The sequence below is a fragment of the Trichoderma atroviride genome, chromosome 4 (genome assembly GCF_020647795.1).
Source record: "Trichoderma atroviride chromosome 4, complete sequence".
NCBI lineage: Eukaryota > Fungi > Ascomycota > Sordariomycetes > Hypocreales > Hypocreaceae > Trichoderma > Trichoderma atroviride.
This window is the reverse complement of record NC_089403.1, coordinates 4,534,341-4,550,254: the sequence shown is the minus strand read 5'-3', so window position 1 is coordinate 4,550,254 and position 15,914 is coordinate 4,534,341. Positions and strand designations below refer to the sequence as shown.

The 15,914-nt window shown below is 51.7% G+C and overlaps 5 protein-coding genes across 6 annotated transcripts; 3 read left to right on the top strand and 2 right to left on the bottom strand.

The window, feature by feature from the left end:
* Positions 1-1,183: 1,183 nt before the first annotated feature.
* On the top strand, positions 1,184-3,509 carry TrAtP1_008895 (uncharacterized protein; the record flags this gene model as incomplete). The annotated part of the gene is made up of 4 exons (XM_014087094.2): positions 1,184-1,629; positions 1,753-2,174; positions 2,237-3,360; positions 3,417-3,509. The coding sequence occupies 4 exons, from the start codon at positions 1,184-1,186 to the stop codon at positions 3,507-3,509; spliced, it is 2,085 nt and encodes a 694-aa protein (XP_013942569.1).
* Positions 3,510-4,402: 893 nt separating this feature from the next.
* TrAtP1_008894 (uncharacterized protein) lies at positions 4,403-7,597 on the bottom strand (the record flags this gene model as incomplete). Its single annotated transcript, XM_014086329.2, has 2 exons — positions 4,403-5,275; positions 5,351-7,597. The coding sequence occupies 2 exons, from the start codon at positions 7,595-7,597 to the stop codon at positions 4,403-4,405; spliced, it is 3,120 nt and encodes a 1,039-aa protein (XP_013941804.2).
* A 1,611-nt stretch (positions 7,598-9,208) lies between these two features.
* TrAtP1_008893 (uncharacterized protein) lies at positions 9,209-12,474 on the top strand. Of its 2 annotated transcripts, XM_014087093.2 has the most exons (5): positions 9,209-9,465; positions 9,523-9,655; positions 9,746-10,030; positions 10,104-10,872; positions 10,938-12,474. In XM_014087093.2, exons 1-5 carry the CDS (start codon positions 9,392-9,394, stop codon positions 11,744-11,746), a joined length of 2,070 nt encoding a protein of 689 aa, XP_013942568.2. In that variant the 5' UTR covers positions 9,209-9,391; the 3' UTR covers positions 11,747-12,474. The 2 variants fall into 2 exon arrangements, with proteins under 2 accessions (XP_013942568.2, XP_065970178.1); XM_066114085.1 differs by having other exon boundaries at positions 10,104-12,474.
* Positions 12,475-12,527: 53 nt separating this feature from the next.
* TrAtP1_008892 (uncharacterized protein) lies at positions 12,528-14,063 on the top strand. The gene is made up of 2 exons (XM_014087092.2): positions 12,528-13,429; positions 13,573-14,063. Exons 1-2 carry the CDS (start codon positions 12,889-12,891, stop codon positions 13,779-13,781), a joined length of 750 nt encoding a protein of 249 aa, XP_013942567.2. The 5' UTR covers positions 12,528-12,888; the 3' UTR covers positions 13,782-14,063.
* Positions 14,051-15,596, bottom strand: TrAtP1_008891 (uncharacterized protein). The gene is made up of 3 exons (XM_014087091.2): positions 15,150-15,596; positions 14,890-15,094; positions 14,051-14,830 (listed from the first exon to the last, which is right to left on the bottom strand). Exons 2-3 carry the CDS (start codon positions 15,085-15,087, stop codon positions 14,147-14,149), a joined length of 882 nt encoding a protein of 293 aa, XP_013942566.1. The 5' UTR covers positions 15,088-15,094; positions 15,150-15,596; the 3' UTR covers positions 14,051-14,146.
* Between the last annotated feature and the right edge of the window lie 318 nt (positions 15,597-15,914).

Sequence of the window (15,914 nt, the reverse complement as noted above, 5' to 3'; positions counted from 1 at the left end):
GAGCGGCCGGAAGTAGCTCTTGTACGGGTACTAAGCAGCGTTGTTGCTCCATCAGCCGGTGCGAGATCGACGTGGTGCTACTAATGCTAGCGCGACTCCGTGGAAGCTCCATGTCATCGATGCGTTCGTGCCCTGCTTAGAGTCGCATCCAAGGTTTTCAGGCTTTCGGGTCTTGTCAGCGCTGGGGAGTTGGGTCTATTACGTGGGATGAGAAAAACAAGACGATGCGCCTATCCATAGCTGGAGACGCCATCTTGTTGATGGACACGGAGTACATGTAAGTGCCTAACCTCTCGTCCAGGCATTCGCTGGCCCATGCCTGGGCGTCCTCGCTACCAATCTGGAAGCCATAGCGTCTGGGCAGCTGTCTGGTGCTAATCCCAACTTGCGCGCGGTGGAGACGTTGCTACGGCGCTCTATGGACCCAACAATTAATCCCCCAGAACGCCACCAGACAGGCCCGGCAGGAATCAGTGCTTGGGCGTGCGTGCAGGGGGGGCCCTGGAGCAATCAGAGCAGTGCCCCGTAGCGCAGCTTCAAGTTGCAGCCTTAGCTGATTGGCCTCGACAGGTGCTGCATCATGTATCATTACAGTGTCGCAGTGCTACTGTAGCTGCGCTAGGCCTCGAGCTTCGTACCGGTACCATGTGCCTCTTGATTGCAGGCACGCGTGCTGCAGCCACAGGAGCTGCTAGCAGGTAGCTGGGCGGTCCAGTGCGCGGCGGGCAATGTACCGGTACGGCGTGCCCCTCAGAACCGGCTGCTGCAAGTTGCGCGGAGTACCGGCTACGTAACTTCATTTAGCCTTGCCTCTGCTTCCGAGCTCTGCCTCTTCGCCTTTCTCCCTTCATCAGCGTCTGCCTGCATTGCCACGCAGCTTGAAGGCCCAACGCGATCCCTCTCGACTCTCCTTTGTCCAGACCAGCGCCCTCTGCCGTCGTCGCCGCCGCTTTCTGCTGTTCAATCGTCACAGCGTTGAACTCATCCGCCCTCAAGCTTATATACACGATACAAGAGCCGGCTTCTCCACCCCCCTCCCCCCTGCAAGTTGCCCGGCGCGAGAAGAGCTACCTAACGTCTCTTTTCCACGTCTGCCGCCTCTTTTTCCTCCTCTCCTCCTCTCCAATCCATCTCCTCGCCTCTGCATCTCCCATCAGCAATCCAACCACCACCAACCACCACAATGGCGACGGACTGGACTGTGGGCGTCATGCCCTTGCACCAAATACGCAAGCCGCCCTTCACCATCGAGGCTCCTGGCTACGAAAAGGTGCCTGGCGAGACCATCCCGCGTCGCCACCCAGCAGCCAAGGACGGCCTGCTCAACAAGCCTGCCGATGACGTACACACCGTCTGGGACATTGTCCGCCGCAGTGCCCGCGAGTATCCCAACCATCTTGCCGTGGGCCACCGGAGGCTCATTGAGCTGCACAAGGAGATCAAGAAGGTGCCCAAGAACGTCGATGGCCAGGTCATTGAGGTGGAAAAGGAGTGGCAGTTCTTTGAGCTGTCCAAGTATGACTTCTTGACCTTTAAGGAGTACGAGACGCTCGTCCTGCAGCTCGGTGCCGGCCTGCGCAAGCTGGGCTTCAGCGGCCACCACAAGCTGCACCTATTTGCCACGACCAGGTAAGCACAGCCCTTCATCCCACCGTGCTGTCTCGGAGGAGCGTGTAATGGAATACCATCTCGGCCAGGGAACGCTCAAATTCGCGAAAAGCTAGCTAACAGTGAACCCTTCTCTCTCCATAGTGTCAACTGGATCTCCATGTCCCATGCCTGTGCTGCGCAAGGCATCTCCATCGTCACTGCCTACGACACGCTCGGCGAGAGCGGAGTCGAGCACTCTCTCGTCCAGACTGATGCTGAGGTCATGTATGTCGACCCTCATCTGCTCAAGACCGCCGCAGGCCCCATCAGGAAATCAAAAGTCAGGACTGTCATCGTCAACGAGGACAGCATCTTCACCCTGGGCGGCGAGGTCGAGGCTTACAAGAAGGAGAATCCGGATATCCGCGTCATCACCTGGGAGGATCTCCGAAAGCTCGGCGAGGAGAACATGGTTGAGCCTCAGCCCGGCAGCCCCGAGGACATTTTCTGCGTCATGTATACCTCTGGCTCCACCGGTCCTCCCAAGGGTGCTTGCATCACCCACCAGGCGCTTGTTGCGGGAGGTGTGTTTCTTTCCCTTGTGCCACGAAACTCATGCCATGGATGATACTGACCTTGCTGATAGTTACGGGCCTCCTCGCCTCCGTCGGCGAGACCATCAGTGACAAAGAGGTTGTTCTTGCGTATCTGCCGCTTGCCCACATCTTCGAAATGGCCCTCGAGAACCTCGTCATGTTCATTGGTGGCTGCTTAGGATACGGAAATCCTAGAACTCTCTCCGATACTTCCATGAAGAATTCCGCCGGCGATATGCGAGAGCTGCGGCCGACCGTTCTTGTCGGAGTTCCCCAAGTATGGGAGACTGTCAAGAAGGGAGTCTTGGCCAAGCTGGACACTTCTAGCCCAATCCTCAAGTCCCTGTTCTGGGGAGCCTTCAATTACAAGGGGTTCATGACCCGGAACAAGCTTCCCTTGGCCAACATCTTCGATAGCGTGGTCTTCGGAAAGGTCAAACAGCTGACGGGAGGGCGCCTTCGATTTACCATGAACGGTGCCAGCGGCATCTCGGATAACACGAAGCAGTTCCTGTCCCTGGTTATCGGCCCCATGCTGGCTGGCTATGGCTTGACCGAGACCTGTGCAAACGGTGCACTTGGAAACCCTCTGGAGTACTCTGCCAACTCCATTGGCCCTGTCTCTGGTGCCATTGACGTAAAGCTGGTTGCCATTCCCGAGATGGGTTATTCTACCGAAGCCAAGGTTCCTCAGGGTGAGATCTGGATGAAGGGTCTCCCCATCATGAAAGAGTACTATAACAACCCAGAGGAGACAGCCAAGGCCCTTACCCCGGATGGCTGGTTCAAGACTGGAGATATTGGCGAGTTCGATGCCGATGGCCATTTGCGTGTCATTGATCGACTCAAGAACCTGGTCAAGATGCAGGGCGGCGAGTACATTGCACTTGAGAAGTTGGAGTCCGTTTACCGAGGCTCCCAGATTGTGGCCAACGTCATGGTGCACGCGGACCCCAACCACAACCGCCCTATCGCCGTCATCATGGCCAACGAGAAGGTTCTCGCTGCAAAGGCTGCGGAGCTCGGTGTTGACGAGCACAGCATGCACCACGATTCCAAGGTCCAGGCGGCAGTTCTCAAGGATCTGCAGGTTACTGCCAAGCGATCTGGCCTGTCTGGCCTGGAGACTGTAGGCGGCGTGGTTGTTACTGACGCGGATTGGACCCCGGATAGCGTGAGTTTCTTTGTTCCTTAATCGAGATGGGATCTTGTATTAACCTTTTGTTTTAGGGCCTGGTCACCGCCACTCAGAAACTCAACAGGAAAGCCATCCGAGAGGAATTCAAGAAGCAGATCGAAGAGTGCTTGAAGCACGCCCCTTGAATTCACCAACAGACGCAGCAACTTGCGTAAATCTTTTCCCTGAATTTTTTTTCCATATATTTTTCCATATATAAGTGCTGAAGACGGCGAGAGATGTTATAAGAGGCGGGACAATGGAATGCGTGGTTATTGACGAACGGGGGAGGAACAAGGAGAGGGATGACGACGTTGATACCGCTGTTGTGATTCGCGTGATTTAATCTGTCTTATTGTACTGCTATCGGGGCGTGGGCTTAATTAATGATATTTATACCACTTTTCCATTCTAATTATGCTTGAGTCTTAATACTTTGCTTGTACCGGACTATTTGTTTCTAGTAAAGTTGTGTAACTGTTTATAGAGTGTTCAAGATGGCCATGATCAGTACAATGTTGAAAGAAGTTCACTCTCAGCAGCACGACATGTGAAGACAGATAGATATAGACGCATACACTCATTGGTATAAATGAACATTTGCTCCAAATGCCCCCAACTCAACTCCATTGCCATGCTTTTTTTCCCGCCCCTCCTTAGTCTTAGCTAAAATAGACTAGAGTAACAAAGAAAAGAGAAGATAAGATTATATAACACGCAGGCTCGAAAGTTTTAAGAACGCTCAAATGGATATTTGTAAGACAGAACAAGAGCAAAAGCTAAAAAAAAAAAAAAAAAGAGGACGAGCAAAAAGTACATCAAAAGAACAAAGGCTATTGTAATAAAAAAAAAAAAGAACAAAAAAAAAGAGAGGATATAAATAAAGCCCACGTCTTTCTTTCCTTCTTTCCTTCTTCCCTTCTATTGCTTCTTTCCTTGTTCATCATTCGTAGAAGATTATTGGTTATCCAGTGTGATAGTTTCAGAGCAGATTTCTCGGACTTGTGACTATGCCCTCATCTCCTCCGCACTCCAGCTACTAGTCCTTTCTCCTGAAAAACGCCAGATAAGGGACAGTGTCTCGCCCCGATTTGAACACTCTCTCTTTGAAATCCGAGGCATCGCCCGTGCCAATGCGGACTTTTGTAACGTGGCTATCCTCGCAGCGGTACCACGCGTACGGGTCATGGGTGCTCGAGTCTCGCACGTACGCATAGTAATGCCCATTGTCAGTCTTGCTGCCGCTGTGGACAATTACGGCGTAGCATTCGTACTTGAACGGCCCCGAAAAGGCTCTATCATTCGTGCTTTCGTTTGTTCGCATGAAATAGGGGGTGAGATCAATCTCGTTAAAGTCCCATGTGACTTTTCTTGTGGATTTCTTGATGTCTCCTACAGATTTGTCAAAGTCAAATCTGCGGAAGCTGAGGCATAGCAGCGGGGGCATGCGGGCAAAGCAAGTGGTTTGCATGGCTTTTGTATTTTTCCTGCATGTGTCGCATGCGAAATTGTCTAGTGTGTTGACGACGTTATGTTCTCGGAATGAGTCCTCGAGAGTAATGTCTTGGTTCTTGCCGACGGGTGCAAAAACCAAGTCAAATGTCGAAAACGTGTGCGTTTGCTTATGGCACCGTTGGCAGTCGACTGTTGATAGCTCAAGACCACGCCAATATCGGTCCACAATGGATCGATTTAGCTCTTGGTAGTTTTTCCAATACTCGGTGGCAGCCTGTAAGCGCGCCTGGGGAATTGTGTTTGGCTGCGCAATATTGCCCTTGAGATTTCGGCGAGAATTGGTCTCATCGTGCAGGTAGTCTAATAAAAATGACATGAATTCTTGAGCATCTTGCTGCCCAGTTCCGCCAAACTTGGAAATAGTTTGGCTGTTTTGGCAAAGATGAAGGGAATAGTCCTAAAGGGAAGGAGAGTATAGTTAGTATTATAATAAACACGATAGCAAGGTATATAACCGTATAGATGGACATACCATCAATGTCTGAGCTTTCATAGTTTGAAACTTTCCCGTTGTCATCCAATGGAACAAATTTGATATGATCTTGATCATCAGTTGAGGCTGATCAATCTTCTCGTCATCTTTCCTAGGTGCACTATACTTGTCGATCCATTCCGAGTCGCTCAGCTCCCTTCCAAAATTGGGCGATGCTAATAGTGACTGAAGAGTACTATTGGCGTAACACCAGTTGTGAGGGTTGTTTAGGCCAGTGTAAAAGCTTTTCTCGGAAGGCGGCGGTGTGGGAGCCACCTGGACCGGCTCATGATACATGTCATGGTCATCGACAGTTTGAGTCAAGCTGCTGTAGCTTAATCGCGGTAATGCTGGGGCTGGCCTTGTAGGCGGAGAAGGTAGATCGGTATACAAATCGACCTGGTGAGACGAGCCGTAGCCTGGAGTTCTTTGTTCGGCGATGGCAGGCGAAGTCATTGACTCCTGAAGGGACAAGGAAGGAAATCTCCTCAAAAAGGACTCTGTTGAACGGTGAAAGGCTTGTTCTGTTGCCGTCTCGGTCTCCTTTTCTTCAATCTCCACAGCTTGCTGCCAAACCTTGACAATATCGGGCCTAAGTGGCTTTCCCAAGTATTGCGAGGGCCGCCGTTGGAACGGACTCTGCCGCACCAAGGAAACTTTCTTTGGTTTAGGCGGAGCGGTCGATTGCAGAGAAGCTGCGCCCATGAGGTCGACCCATGCGTCCAACCCGCCCTTGAGCAGCTTTGGAGAATTTCGCAGCTCGTGGCCATAACTAAGATGTACTAGAGCGCGATGCAAGGACGATAAAGGTGTATCTTCGTCGTTCCAATGAGGAGAAGGAATCTTTGCTGAGTCCTGATCGTAAAACACCACCAAATCATAGCTCGCCCGTCGTTCAAACTGAACTTGCTCCAGGCTTGGAGATAGAACCAGACTCTCAGCTATATCGTCAGCAGAAATATTTGGCCGCGTGAGGATGTTCGGGTCGACGCAAATCGTGGAAGAGGACATGATGTGGCCCTCATCAAAGTCTTCGCGAGCACGGACGTCTATGATTAGAACCGAGCCCTTTGCCTTCATAGCATCAAACAGCTCTTCAGGCGTAATCCTATCCCCCTCCGGAACTTTGAAAGCACTCTCTGGTGGCTGCGGTGTGTCATTGTTTCCATTTCTAGATGGCTGAGACGTAAAATAATCGGCGCCTTGCTGTGGCAGAGGGGTCCCTGTCGCACTATTGAGGGACACAACTGACCCTGTGCGGCTGTAATGGCCCCGTGGCGTGCTAGGCGGCATGCGAGCGGATTCTCCTGAGATGCTACCTCGTGCAGGGCTGTATATCGCATCAGGCATCTTGGGCAGCGCGGGTATTGCGCTATCAAGCGATATTTTGGGACGCGGCGGTGGCATTTCTCGGGGTCCAGCAGGCTTGCTAGGTGGCGGAACGATTTGGTGCGTCTTGATGCGAGGATCCTGTCCTGGCGAGGGCTGAGGGCCTCGAAGATTAGCAAATCGCGCAGCCAGATCCGACATGGCTTGGGTTGAGGAGGTAGCTGAGGCCGCAGAGGCGGCGCGCGCATGTCCAGGCTTGATGGCATGGCCAGCCAAAGACTGCGGTTTTGGGTGCACCGTAGGCTTGAACTTTCCGGGAGAGCCGTTGACTCGGGGTTGCGGTGGATCATCGGCTGGCGCTCGCGATGTCGGGCTCACGTCTCTAATTGGGAATGCCTGTGCTAGCGAAATGTTTGCGCCGACTTTCTTCTGGGCAGAGGGAGCAACGGTCGGCTGGACGCCAGTCCTCTCATTGTCTGCCATGATATCCCGCTTGATTTTGTCATATATGTCACTCTGCTGAGATATTCGTTTCAAGAGTTGCGAATGCCTTCGGTTCCAGTCCGTACGACGGCTCTTTAGTTCTACATAGTCGCTGTGGGACGGAATGATCTGTACAGCGAGGACAGATGCCTTGACATAGTCTTTAAAGGCAAGGGCTGGCTTTCCAAAGTCGCGGCTCATTTCAGACTTTGCCAACGTCGTCTCGGCCATCTCCAGCAGGTGCCTCATCGGCTGGTTCCGATTGATGTCCTGGGGAAAGGCCACCATATCCTCGATGTGAGGCAGCGGCGCAGTGGCACCGGGAGGAGGTGTATAGCCGCCATTCATGCCATCGTAGCCCGAAGGCGGCATGCTGTGCCTGGCATTAACGGCCATATGATGCCTCGCGCTGTCAATAGGGTCCGCGGTTGTCATCGATGTCGCAGGCTATTAGAACTCGGGGCGAGTGCTAGGCGGCACCTAGCGGATCGGCCGTGCGGTGCTTCAGCGGTGATGTCGCTGGCTGCGTGGAAAATGAAGGCGTCAATGGGGCGCGCGAATCGGATCTGGTAGGAGGAGAACAGCTTGATTCGGAGGCCTTGTCATCTCAGAGAGACAAGCGTTGAGCGGCGATTGTATGATTCCTATGACAGCCTTCGGGGGCCCTGATGAGGGGCTGCTGAGGCAGCACAGAGCATTCTCGTATGACGGGCAGTTTCAAGGTCAAGGGCTCGCGGGGGCTATTTCGTAAGAAGGCGAAGCTGTTATGGCAGGCTGAAAGCCCAGAGGGCGACGGGCTTCGTATGAATGGAGAATGCGAAGATGTCAACAGTAGCATAGAGAGGTCAGCTGCTTTGGCGACTTGGCCTGGGAACTTGGCCGGTTGGGGTGTGCCACCACTCTGGGCCTAATTAGACGTGCTTGGCTTCGCCGAGGTACAAGTGTGGCCAAACTGGCATGCGTACGTGGGGTATGCGATACTTGGAAGTTGATAAATGTACTTTTAGCCCCGCTAAATCTGCATACAAAAATAAGTCTTCTGTATGTCCTCTTTGGTACTGTGCTGCGTCTTCGCCTACGTTCGCGACGTCCCGCAGGTACCGCGATTTGCGCATAAGCCACGGCCAGCGTCGTCATTGCTTGGCTAAGTGCCTCCAACCTTGCGTCTTTCTTGGATGCATATAAAACGAGCAAATGCGTGGCTCGCATCACAAGAATGATTGTATGGTATAGCGAATGCCTCTGCGCCCTTTAGTCTTTTTTCATTTCTTTTGTAGACCGTGGTGAACGGACGTAGCTCGGACTCGCCGTCTTAATTTGCCTCTCACCGCCACCTGTTTCGTTTACAACGTCTTGTTGACGCCTATTTCCTATCTATATGCTATGGCCACACTACGTCACTGCAGCCATCTAGTGTTCCATTGCAGCTGCAGCCCTTCTAGACGTTGAAGACATGGCGAGTTGTTCGCTGGTTCAGCGTTATTAGACTAGGTATGCCGCTACATGCATGTACATTACATGTGAGTTTCACGACAGTCTCGGTGGAAGACCGAGTCGCAGTGTCCAGGATAACATACCCGGTCTTGGTGACCACGGAATGGACCTTAGTTGTATATCAAAACTGGTATTTTCCATTGGCATATAAACATCCAAGCAACCTCAAGACAGACAATAGGCAGCTGCTCATGGGTTGTAAGCCAGTGCCCGGCCAGCCACTCGGCGTCTCCATACTGCTACTAGCGTGTGAGCATGTGAAGAGATACCCATGGAGAGCATGCGCCTACGCTTTTATTCGGCCTTGTCCACAGAAAGCAATTACAGGCAGCAGTAGTTTGATGTTTCTCTTGAACATCCAAGATATCCAACTGTGGCTTACACCTTTTGCTAGTCAGATTACAGTTATTACAGGTACAAGGTACAGGAACGAGGCTGCGGATGGATGGATGGTGGTACAGCAGCGGAACAACCACTGTTCCGGCGGCTGGTGCCTCCGCCGCCGTGACGCAACTGCAGACGTCGTCAGCGGAGCCGAAGCTGGGCTAGAACGAACGCATCCCCATAGCCTTGCTCGCAGCTGCAGCTCCAGAACCTCCATCCCGCCTCAGCCCGTCCAGTCCCTGCATCGCCGTCGCTGCCGAGCTCTCCCGCATCGCCTCTGCGTTGCAGTCAAGACGCGCCGTTTTCTCCTTTGTCTCCCAGGTCCTTCTATTGCCGCAGAGCCTCCCCAACATGATGAGCTGGTGGTCGTCTTCGGCCAACACGGCGCTCGACGAGCAGATCGAGAAGGCCACGAGCAGCAGCCTGTATGGACGCCTCATGCTGCAGCGGTGATGAAGACTAGCTAACAATGGGAAATGCAGAGAAGATATTGCGCTCAACCTCGAGATCTCCGATGTCATCAGATCCAAGACGGTGGCGCCCAAGGCGGCCATGCAATCACTCAAGAAGCGCATCGGCAACAGAAATCCAAACACCCAGCTCAGCGCCCTCAACGTACGTTGCCAGACATGCCCCCTTTGCATAGTGCATCCTCTGTTGGGATCCAGCCACGACCACAGCCCTAACACCGGCCTCTCTATCTAGCTTACAGACACATGCGTCAAGAATGGCGGATCTCATTTCCTAACCGAGATCGCCTCCCGCGAGTTCATGGACAACTTGACCTCTCTCCTCCAAGCCGTTGGCCCGGTCGCCATTAATGCCGAAGTGAAATCCAAGATTCTCGAGCTCATCCAGTCGTGGTCCGGCGCTACAGAAGGGCGGTACGAGCTGTCTTACATCGGCGAAGTATATAAGCGGCTGCAGCGAGAGGGCTATCAGTTCCCTCCGCGGGTCACGGTGGCGAGCAGCATGATTGATAGTAGCGCAGTAAGTAGCCGGAATGATTGCTTCGCTTTTTGCCCTGCTCTTTCGGGGTGGTCGACTAATGCAAGTCAAACAGCCGCCTGAATGGGTTGATTCGGATGTCTGTATGCGATGTCGAACGGCGTTTACGTTTACCAATCGAAAACACCATTGCCGGAATTGCGGCAACTGTTTCGATCAACAATGCTCAAGCAAAACGCTTCCACTTCCTCACTTGGGAATACTTACTCCTGTGCGAGTCGATGATGGATGCTATGCCAAGCTCACCAATAAGGGATTCAAAGAGCCAAACCCTTCTCTCGACCGCACGCCGACGTATCCTCACAAGACTCGCAGCACATCTGCTATGCAACCACGGAACGCGCGCGTCGATGACGGATTTGACGAAGATCTTAAAAAAGCATTAGCGATGAGCTTAGAGGAAGTGGGCAATGCTTCTCGTGGCAGGGCGGCTCCTGTAACCTCAAATGGGCCAAGGACAAGTGGAGGAGATGGTGCCTCGGCGAAGCAAGCTGAAGAGGAAGATGAGGATTTGAAAGCCGCTATTGCTGCTTCACTGGCAGACATGGAAGAGCAAAAGAAGAGACACGCCGCTGTTTTGAAAGAGCAAACATCAGGACCTGCCGCCTCATCCTCTGCCACTTTCACGCTGCCCAAGAACGACTACGAGCTGACGGCAGTGGAAGCCGAGAATATCAACCTCTTTGCCACATTAGTCGACCGTCTCCAGACCCAACCTCCCGGTACTATTTTGCGAGAACCGCAGATTCAGGAACTCTATGATAGCATCGGCTCACTGCGCCCCAAGTTGGCGCGAACATATGGAGAAACAATGAGCAAGCATGGTAATAATGATTTTGCTACCCTGCCACATCTTTTTTTTTTTTTTTATGCTAACAAGCATGTCTAGACACTCTCCTTGATCTCCATGCCAAGCTGTCTACTGTTGTTCGATATTACGATCGGATGCTTGAAGACCGGCTCTCAAAGGCATACAGCCAGCAAAATCTAGGCGGATATAATCTCCCACCACCTCGCCAATCCTCCGGACCTTACCCTTCAATACATTCACATGCGCCAAGCAACTCGGTTGGAGCCGAAAACTTTTATACGAACCAGCAACAGCCAGGATATGCGCCATCAGCGCCACTAGGGCAGCAGCTGTACCAACTACCGCCTCAACAAGCGATGCCACAGTCCCCCTACCCGCCTTATGCCGGAATGCCAGCACCTGACGCTGCATCCGGACCTTATGCCCCTCAGCAGCGAACTGATAGCTGGAATACTCGGGCGCCATCAGCCCCTGAGCAGTTTCAACAGCAGCAACCCCAGGATAATGCCGAAGAGAGAAGGCAGCCTCCTCAGCAGGCCCCCCTCATCGCCATCAACAGATCCGAACGCTTCATACTACTTCAACACCGCACAGCCCTTACAGAACGCTCCTTCCGCGGATGCAAGTCAATCACCATATCCCAACCTGAACCAGTCGCCTATGCCTTACCACGGGGGCTCCGTATCAGCACAGGCACAAGCCACTCCCGTTCAGGCTGCGGCTCAACCCTCACAACCTCCCAACGCAACACCCCATATGCCCATTCACTCACAGATGCCGCCTACCTCAACACCCCAGCAGCCGTATCATCAGGATATGCCACCTCAGCCGTCACCCTATCAAATGGGTATTGCGCAGCAACAGCAACCACCAGCCCCTCCGCCTGATTGGGCTGGTTACGCCAACTACGCAATGCCCCCCGCACCACAGCATGAGCCTGTGCAGCAACAGCAGCCGGTGAAGGAGGAAGCGCTCATTGAGTTTTAATTCCCGGTTCTATAATTTAGTGGAAAGAAAGAAATACGGCGGCAATTGTCGTGAGATGTGGGTTACACTATGACATCAAGGGGACTTATACGACGCGGCGTTTTTTACGATTGTTGGACAGCGTGTGTGCGGCAACATGGGTATTCCGTAGCCTGTCAGAATGACTACTTTGTTTGCGCATCTAGCCCATGGAAACTAAATCTTGAATTATATGTCTAGTTGCAGCGTAGCTGTATAAGTGCTTGGAGTTTGTTTACCTGAAGTTGTGAGCACCTCGGAGCTCCGAAGTTGTAAAGCCGCATACATGCAGTCAGATCACTAATAAACCATCTTATTAAAAGGGGCACTCCGCGTGAAATGACTGCCATCTCATATTCATCATTCCGTTTCGTCCATTCCGCAAGATGGACTGATAAAGTTGATGTTGCCGGAAGATTTAACGCACCAATTGGGGTGGTCCTTATAGGCATGCTGAGGCATTATGACTGCTAGCCAGTTGAGTGGATATCCCTTCCACTTACGCCTGTTATTGCCACTTTTGGATTTAGATTGATAAGAATGACGTCTGTATACAAAGAAATGAGCGACTTCTAACATAGTTTTTTGATGGAATTGCATAACATGCGGCAATTAGGTTTATTTAATTTTTTTTTCTTCAAGCTGCTCTTTTGCTTTTATCAAGGTATAACGTATTAGTCGCCGGAGCCGGAGGCCAGTCCAGTTTTTTTTCGCCCCCCCCCGGGGCCGGGTGACCCTCTCCGTAAAGGATTTCTTTTGAGTCATCCTGTCCGAAGTGGAATTGCTGTATGAGGTAGGCGAGCCGAGTTTTTTTTTTTTTAATTGGAGAACGAAAAGATGGATGTACGTTTCGGAGATGAGTGGAATAAAGGCGGTGTTGGCTTAGTTCGTTGGTACCTCCTTTATAATAGCTACAGACTTGGGTTTCAACTTCATTTTTCTTTTATTATTCGTCAATTAAACTCTCCCTTTCTTCAATACAACCTCATTGATTTATCTCTCTTATAAAAAAGCCTGAGCAAACATGGCTCCAACGCTGCATCTAGTCCGCCACGCCCAAGGCTACCACAACCTCTCCAAAGAAAACGAAAAGCTGCCCGACCCAGACCTCACCCCCCTCGGCATCCAGCAATGCGCCCACCTACGCGCCCACTTCCCGCACCACGCCCAGCTCAAGGGCCTCGTCGCCTCGGGCATGCGCCGCACGCTGTACACCTGCATCAACGCCTTTGGCGTCGACGAGCTGTACCCCGTGATTGCGCTGGATTCGCTGCAGGAGTGCTCCGACGCGCCCTCGGACACGGGGTCGTCGACGGAGAAGCTGGCTGCCGAGTTTGGTGAGAGGGTCGACGTGAGCAGGATCCGCGAGGGGTGGGATTTCAAGGGCGAGGGGAGCTACTTTGAGCCTTCGCTGGAGAAGCTGCCGGTGAGAGCGAGGGATGCCAGGTTGACGCTGAGGGAGATTGCGGCTGGTTTGGGGGATGATGCGCACATTGCTGTGGTTTCCCACGGTGCCTTTTTGCACTTTTTGACCGAGGACTGGCATGGCATTACTGAAATATATCGTAAGATTGCAACCCCCTTTGCCCCTTTTGGCTTCAAAGAAGGAAAGAAACAGTTGAAAAGAGTAAAAGAAGAAGAAAAGAGACGACGAGAGAAACCAGCCATGATAGGACATTGTCAACTAACACAAATTCCAAAACAACAGCCACAAGTTGGAAGAACTGCGAATACCGCTCCTTTCAATTCATTGATCCCACAGGCCGGGATCCCAACGCCGAGATGCGCGAGACTGACGAGAGCTGGCGCCGGCGACACGGTAGTCTGGAGGTTCCCACCGCAGATGAGCAGCGGGAACTGCGCCAAATGATGGAGCGAGAACTTGCACCCTTTTTCAAAGTGAAGAATCACATATAAAGGCTTAGCAGGATCCAAACGCAAAGCTGTAGACTTTAAAAGAACACGAGGGACAGTCACTAAACAAGTTGGATGGAGTCATAACTTGGAGCCTGGGAGTAAATTTGCAACGTAAAAAAGAGAAACAAGGGACCAGATACAATATTAGAGTAAATATGCCACTGCACTATAGAAAGTGTCCAGAGAAAGGCCACATAGAAAGGCCACATATATAACCGTAACATGCTTAATTAAACTTGAATAATCCATAAAGGTATCATGGATACAGAGTTGAACCACTCTTGAATAAATCGAGAAACAGGCGCCAATAGCTGCCTCCACCCATGAACTGCTTGGAACATACTCTGCTGGATCATCTCGAGCCCCTATTTTCTAAGGTGGGCATGAACGCTTCGAATTGTTTCCCAAGTGACAGGCTGTATTTCGCGAATGTAGATCGACCAGCCAAGCTCGGAGGCATCGTCTTGCACAGGCTCGCAGACGCAGTAGCATTTGCCCTCGGCTTCTGTTGCACTCGCAAACTGCGTAGCTTCACATTCAACAGAGCATCCCCTCCGCGTACTCCGATCGATCCAGGTACGAATGAGTAGTCCACTCAAATAGGGCATTCCTCCAAACAAGTCTTCCAGCTGAAAATATTGATAATGCGGGCTAAAGTCTGCGCAACCATAGTTGACGACTCGCGCAAAGAGTTCATATACCGCTCCGCCAGTCATCGGAAGCTTCTTTGCAAGTATCATCTCGTTGATGTGGAAAAAGGTCATGGAGGGCTCAAGCCTCATATCTCGGATGTTTTTCTCTTTGAGCACAATCGACGTGCCTTCAATTACTGGCGGGTTCGGTGGCCAGGAGGACGCATAGACGTACGATCCATCAGATCTCGGCGCTACATGCTTCATGACAAACTCATGGACGCTCCCACAAAGCCTCGCGTAATGTTTCACAAAAGGGGAGAGGCTATCCGCTTCATTTACGCCCCCAGAGCTTTGCGAATGTGTATGCTGCGATAGACAGTCAAGACCACTGTCTACAGAGGTGTCGGCATTCGACTTGTTTGAGTTAGCTGTATGGATTTCTTTGACGTCAAGACCGATTCCATTCAACTTACAGTCTCTTCCATCTCGACATCGCAAGAAGATTCTGCATCTAGACATCTTGCAGGCAATCCCGAAGGTAAAGCGAGTCGCTTCCACGCGGGCTCTGCTACGGCATCCGGCTCCATAGTATCGTGCGAGCGTTTTTGGCCAACATCGCCAGGGAAGTGTTTTTTACTGCCAAGCAGTACGTGCGAAATGTACGTGTCCATTGCAGCTCTGGGATGTGTTAGTCCATACAATATCTTCAGGCTCGGGGCATCCTGGAGCTCACTGTCTGTGCCCAGTTTCTCTGCAAGATGCAGCTTACTGCCTCTTTCAGTCTGCGAGGAGAATCGACTGCGATGCGAAGTAGCAGATGTACTCCAAGAGGTATGGAGGCGTGATAAGAGAAAGAATAAATGAAAAGTTTCTCAAAATGCAGGCTACAGATGCGGCACAGAGAGAAAGACAAAGAGCAGAAGGAAGTTCACATCTCCGCCACCCTCGACTCACTTATTTCAAGATGCAGCCTGAGGAAAGTGGAAAAAAAGAGTGCAGAGGGGAGAAATCAATTTTTGCAGTGCGCATTCCATGAAACGCTCTTTCCCTGTGAGGGCAGCTGTCAGGCGCCTGTCCTGAGGGCCGAAGCTCCAGCTGCGCTCTTTCCTTTTGTTTTTGGCATAACGTTGCGTCATTCAAGTTCTTAGCACCAGCGAATGGAGGCATCAGCTGTCAATGGCAGCTCAGCACTCAAAATCAAGCGAGCAGGAGATACCTCTAATAAGGACTTATATAGGTATAGCCTAGCAATGTCACAGTTAATGCACAAGAAACACAAGATCACCAGAGATTATGGTTATGAGGCTTAAGCGTAAAATTCAGCTTTCATTCGCTACGCTATCATATTTTCATACATGCAAAGCCTTCAGCGCTTCGTCCATCGTAGCTCTTTCCCATCCTCCCAGACACCTTTAGTCCCTCCAAGATGCTTTGCCCACCTATTCCCCCGAGAACGCCAAACTCATATACTTGGAGCTCAACATAACGCGAACAAACA

Bases quoted from the DNA above. Each gene is read 5' to 3' on its own strand.
- TrAtP1_008892 (XM_014087092.2), top strand. From the start codon at position 12,889: ATGGCTCCAACGCTGCATCTAGTCCGCCACGCCCAAGGCTACCACAAC. The intron at 13,430-13,572 runs GTAAGATTGCAA...CCAAAACAACAG, and splicing joins TGGCATTACTGAAATATATC to CCACAAGTTGGAAGAACTGC.
- TrAtP1_008891 (XM_014087091.2), bottom strand. From the start codon at position 15,087: ATGGACACGTACATTTCGCACGTACTGCTTGGCAGTAAAAAACACTTC. The intron at 14,831-14,889 runs GTAAGTTGAATG...AACTCAAACAAG, and splicing joins ATGTCGAGATGGAAGAGACT to TCGAATGCCGACACCTCTGT.
- TrAtP1_008893 (XM_014087093.2), top strand. From the start codon at position 9,392: ATGATGAGCTGGTGGTCGTCTTCGGCCAACACGGCGCTCGACGAGCAG. The intron at 9,656-9,745 runs GTACGTTGCCAG...CTCTCTATCTAG, and splicing joins CCCAGCTCAGCGCCCTCAAC to CTTACAGACACATGCGTCAA. The intron at 10,031-10,103 runs GTAAGTAGCCGG...CAAGTCAAACAG, and splicing joins GCATGATTGATAGTAGCGCA to CCGCCTGAATGGGTTGATTC.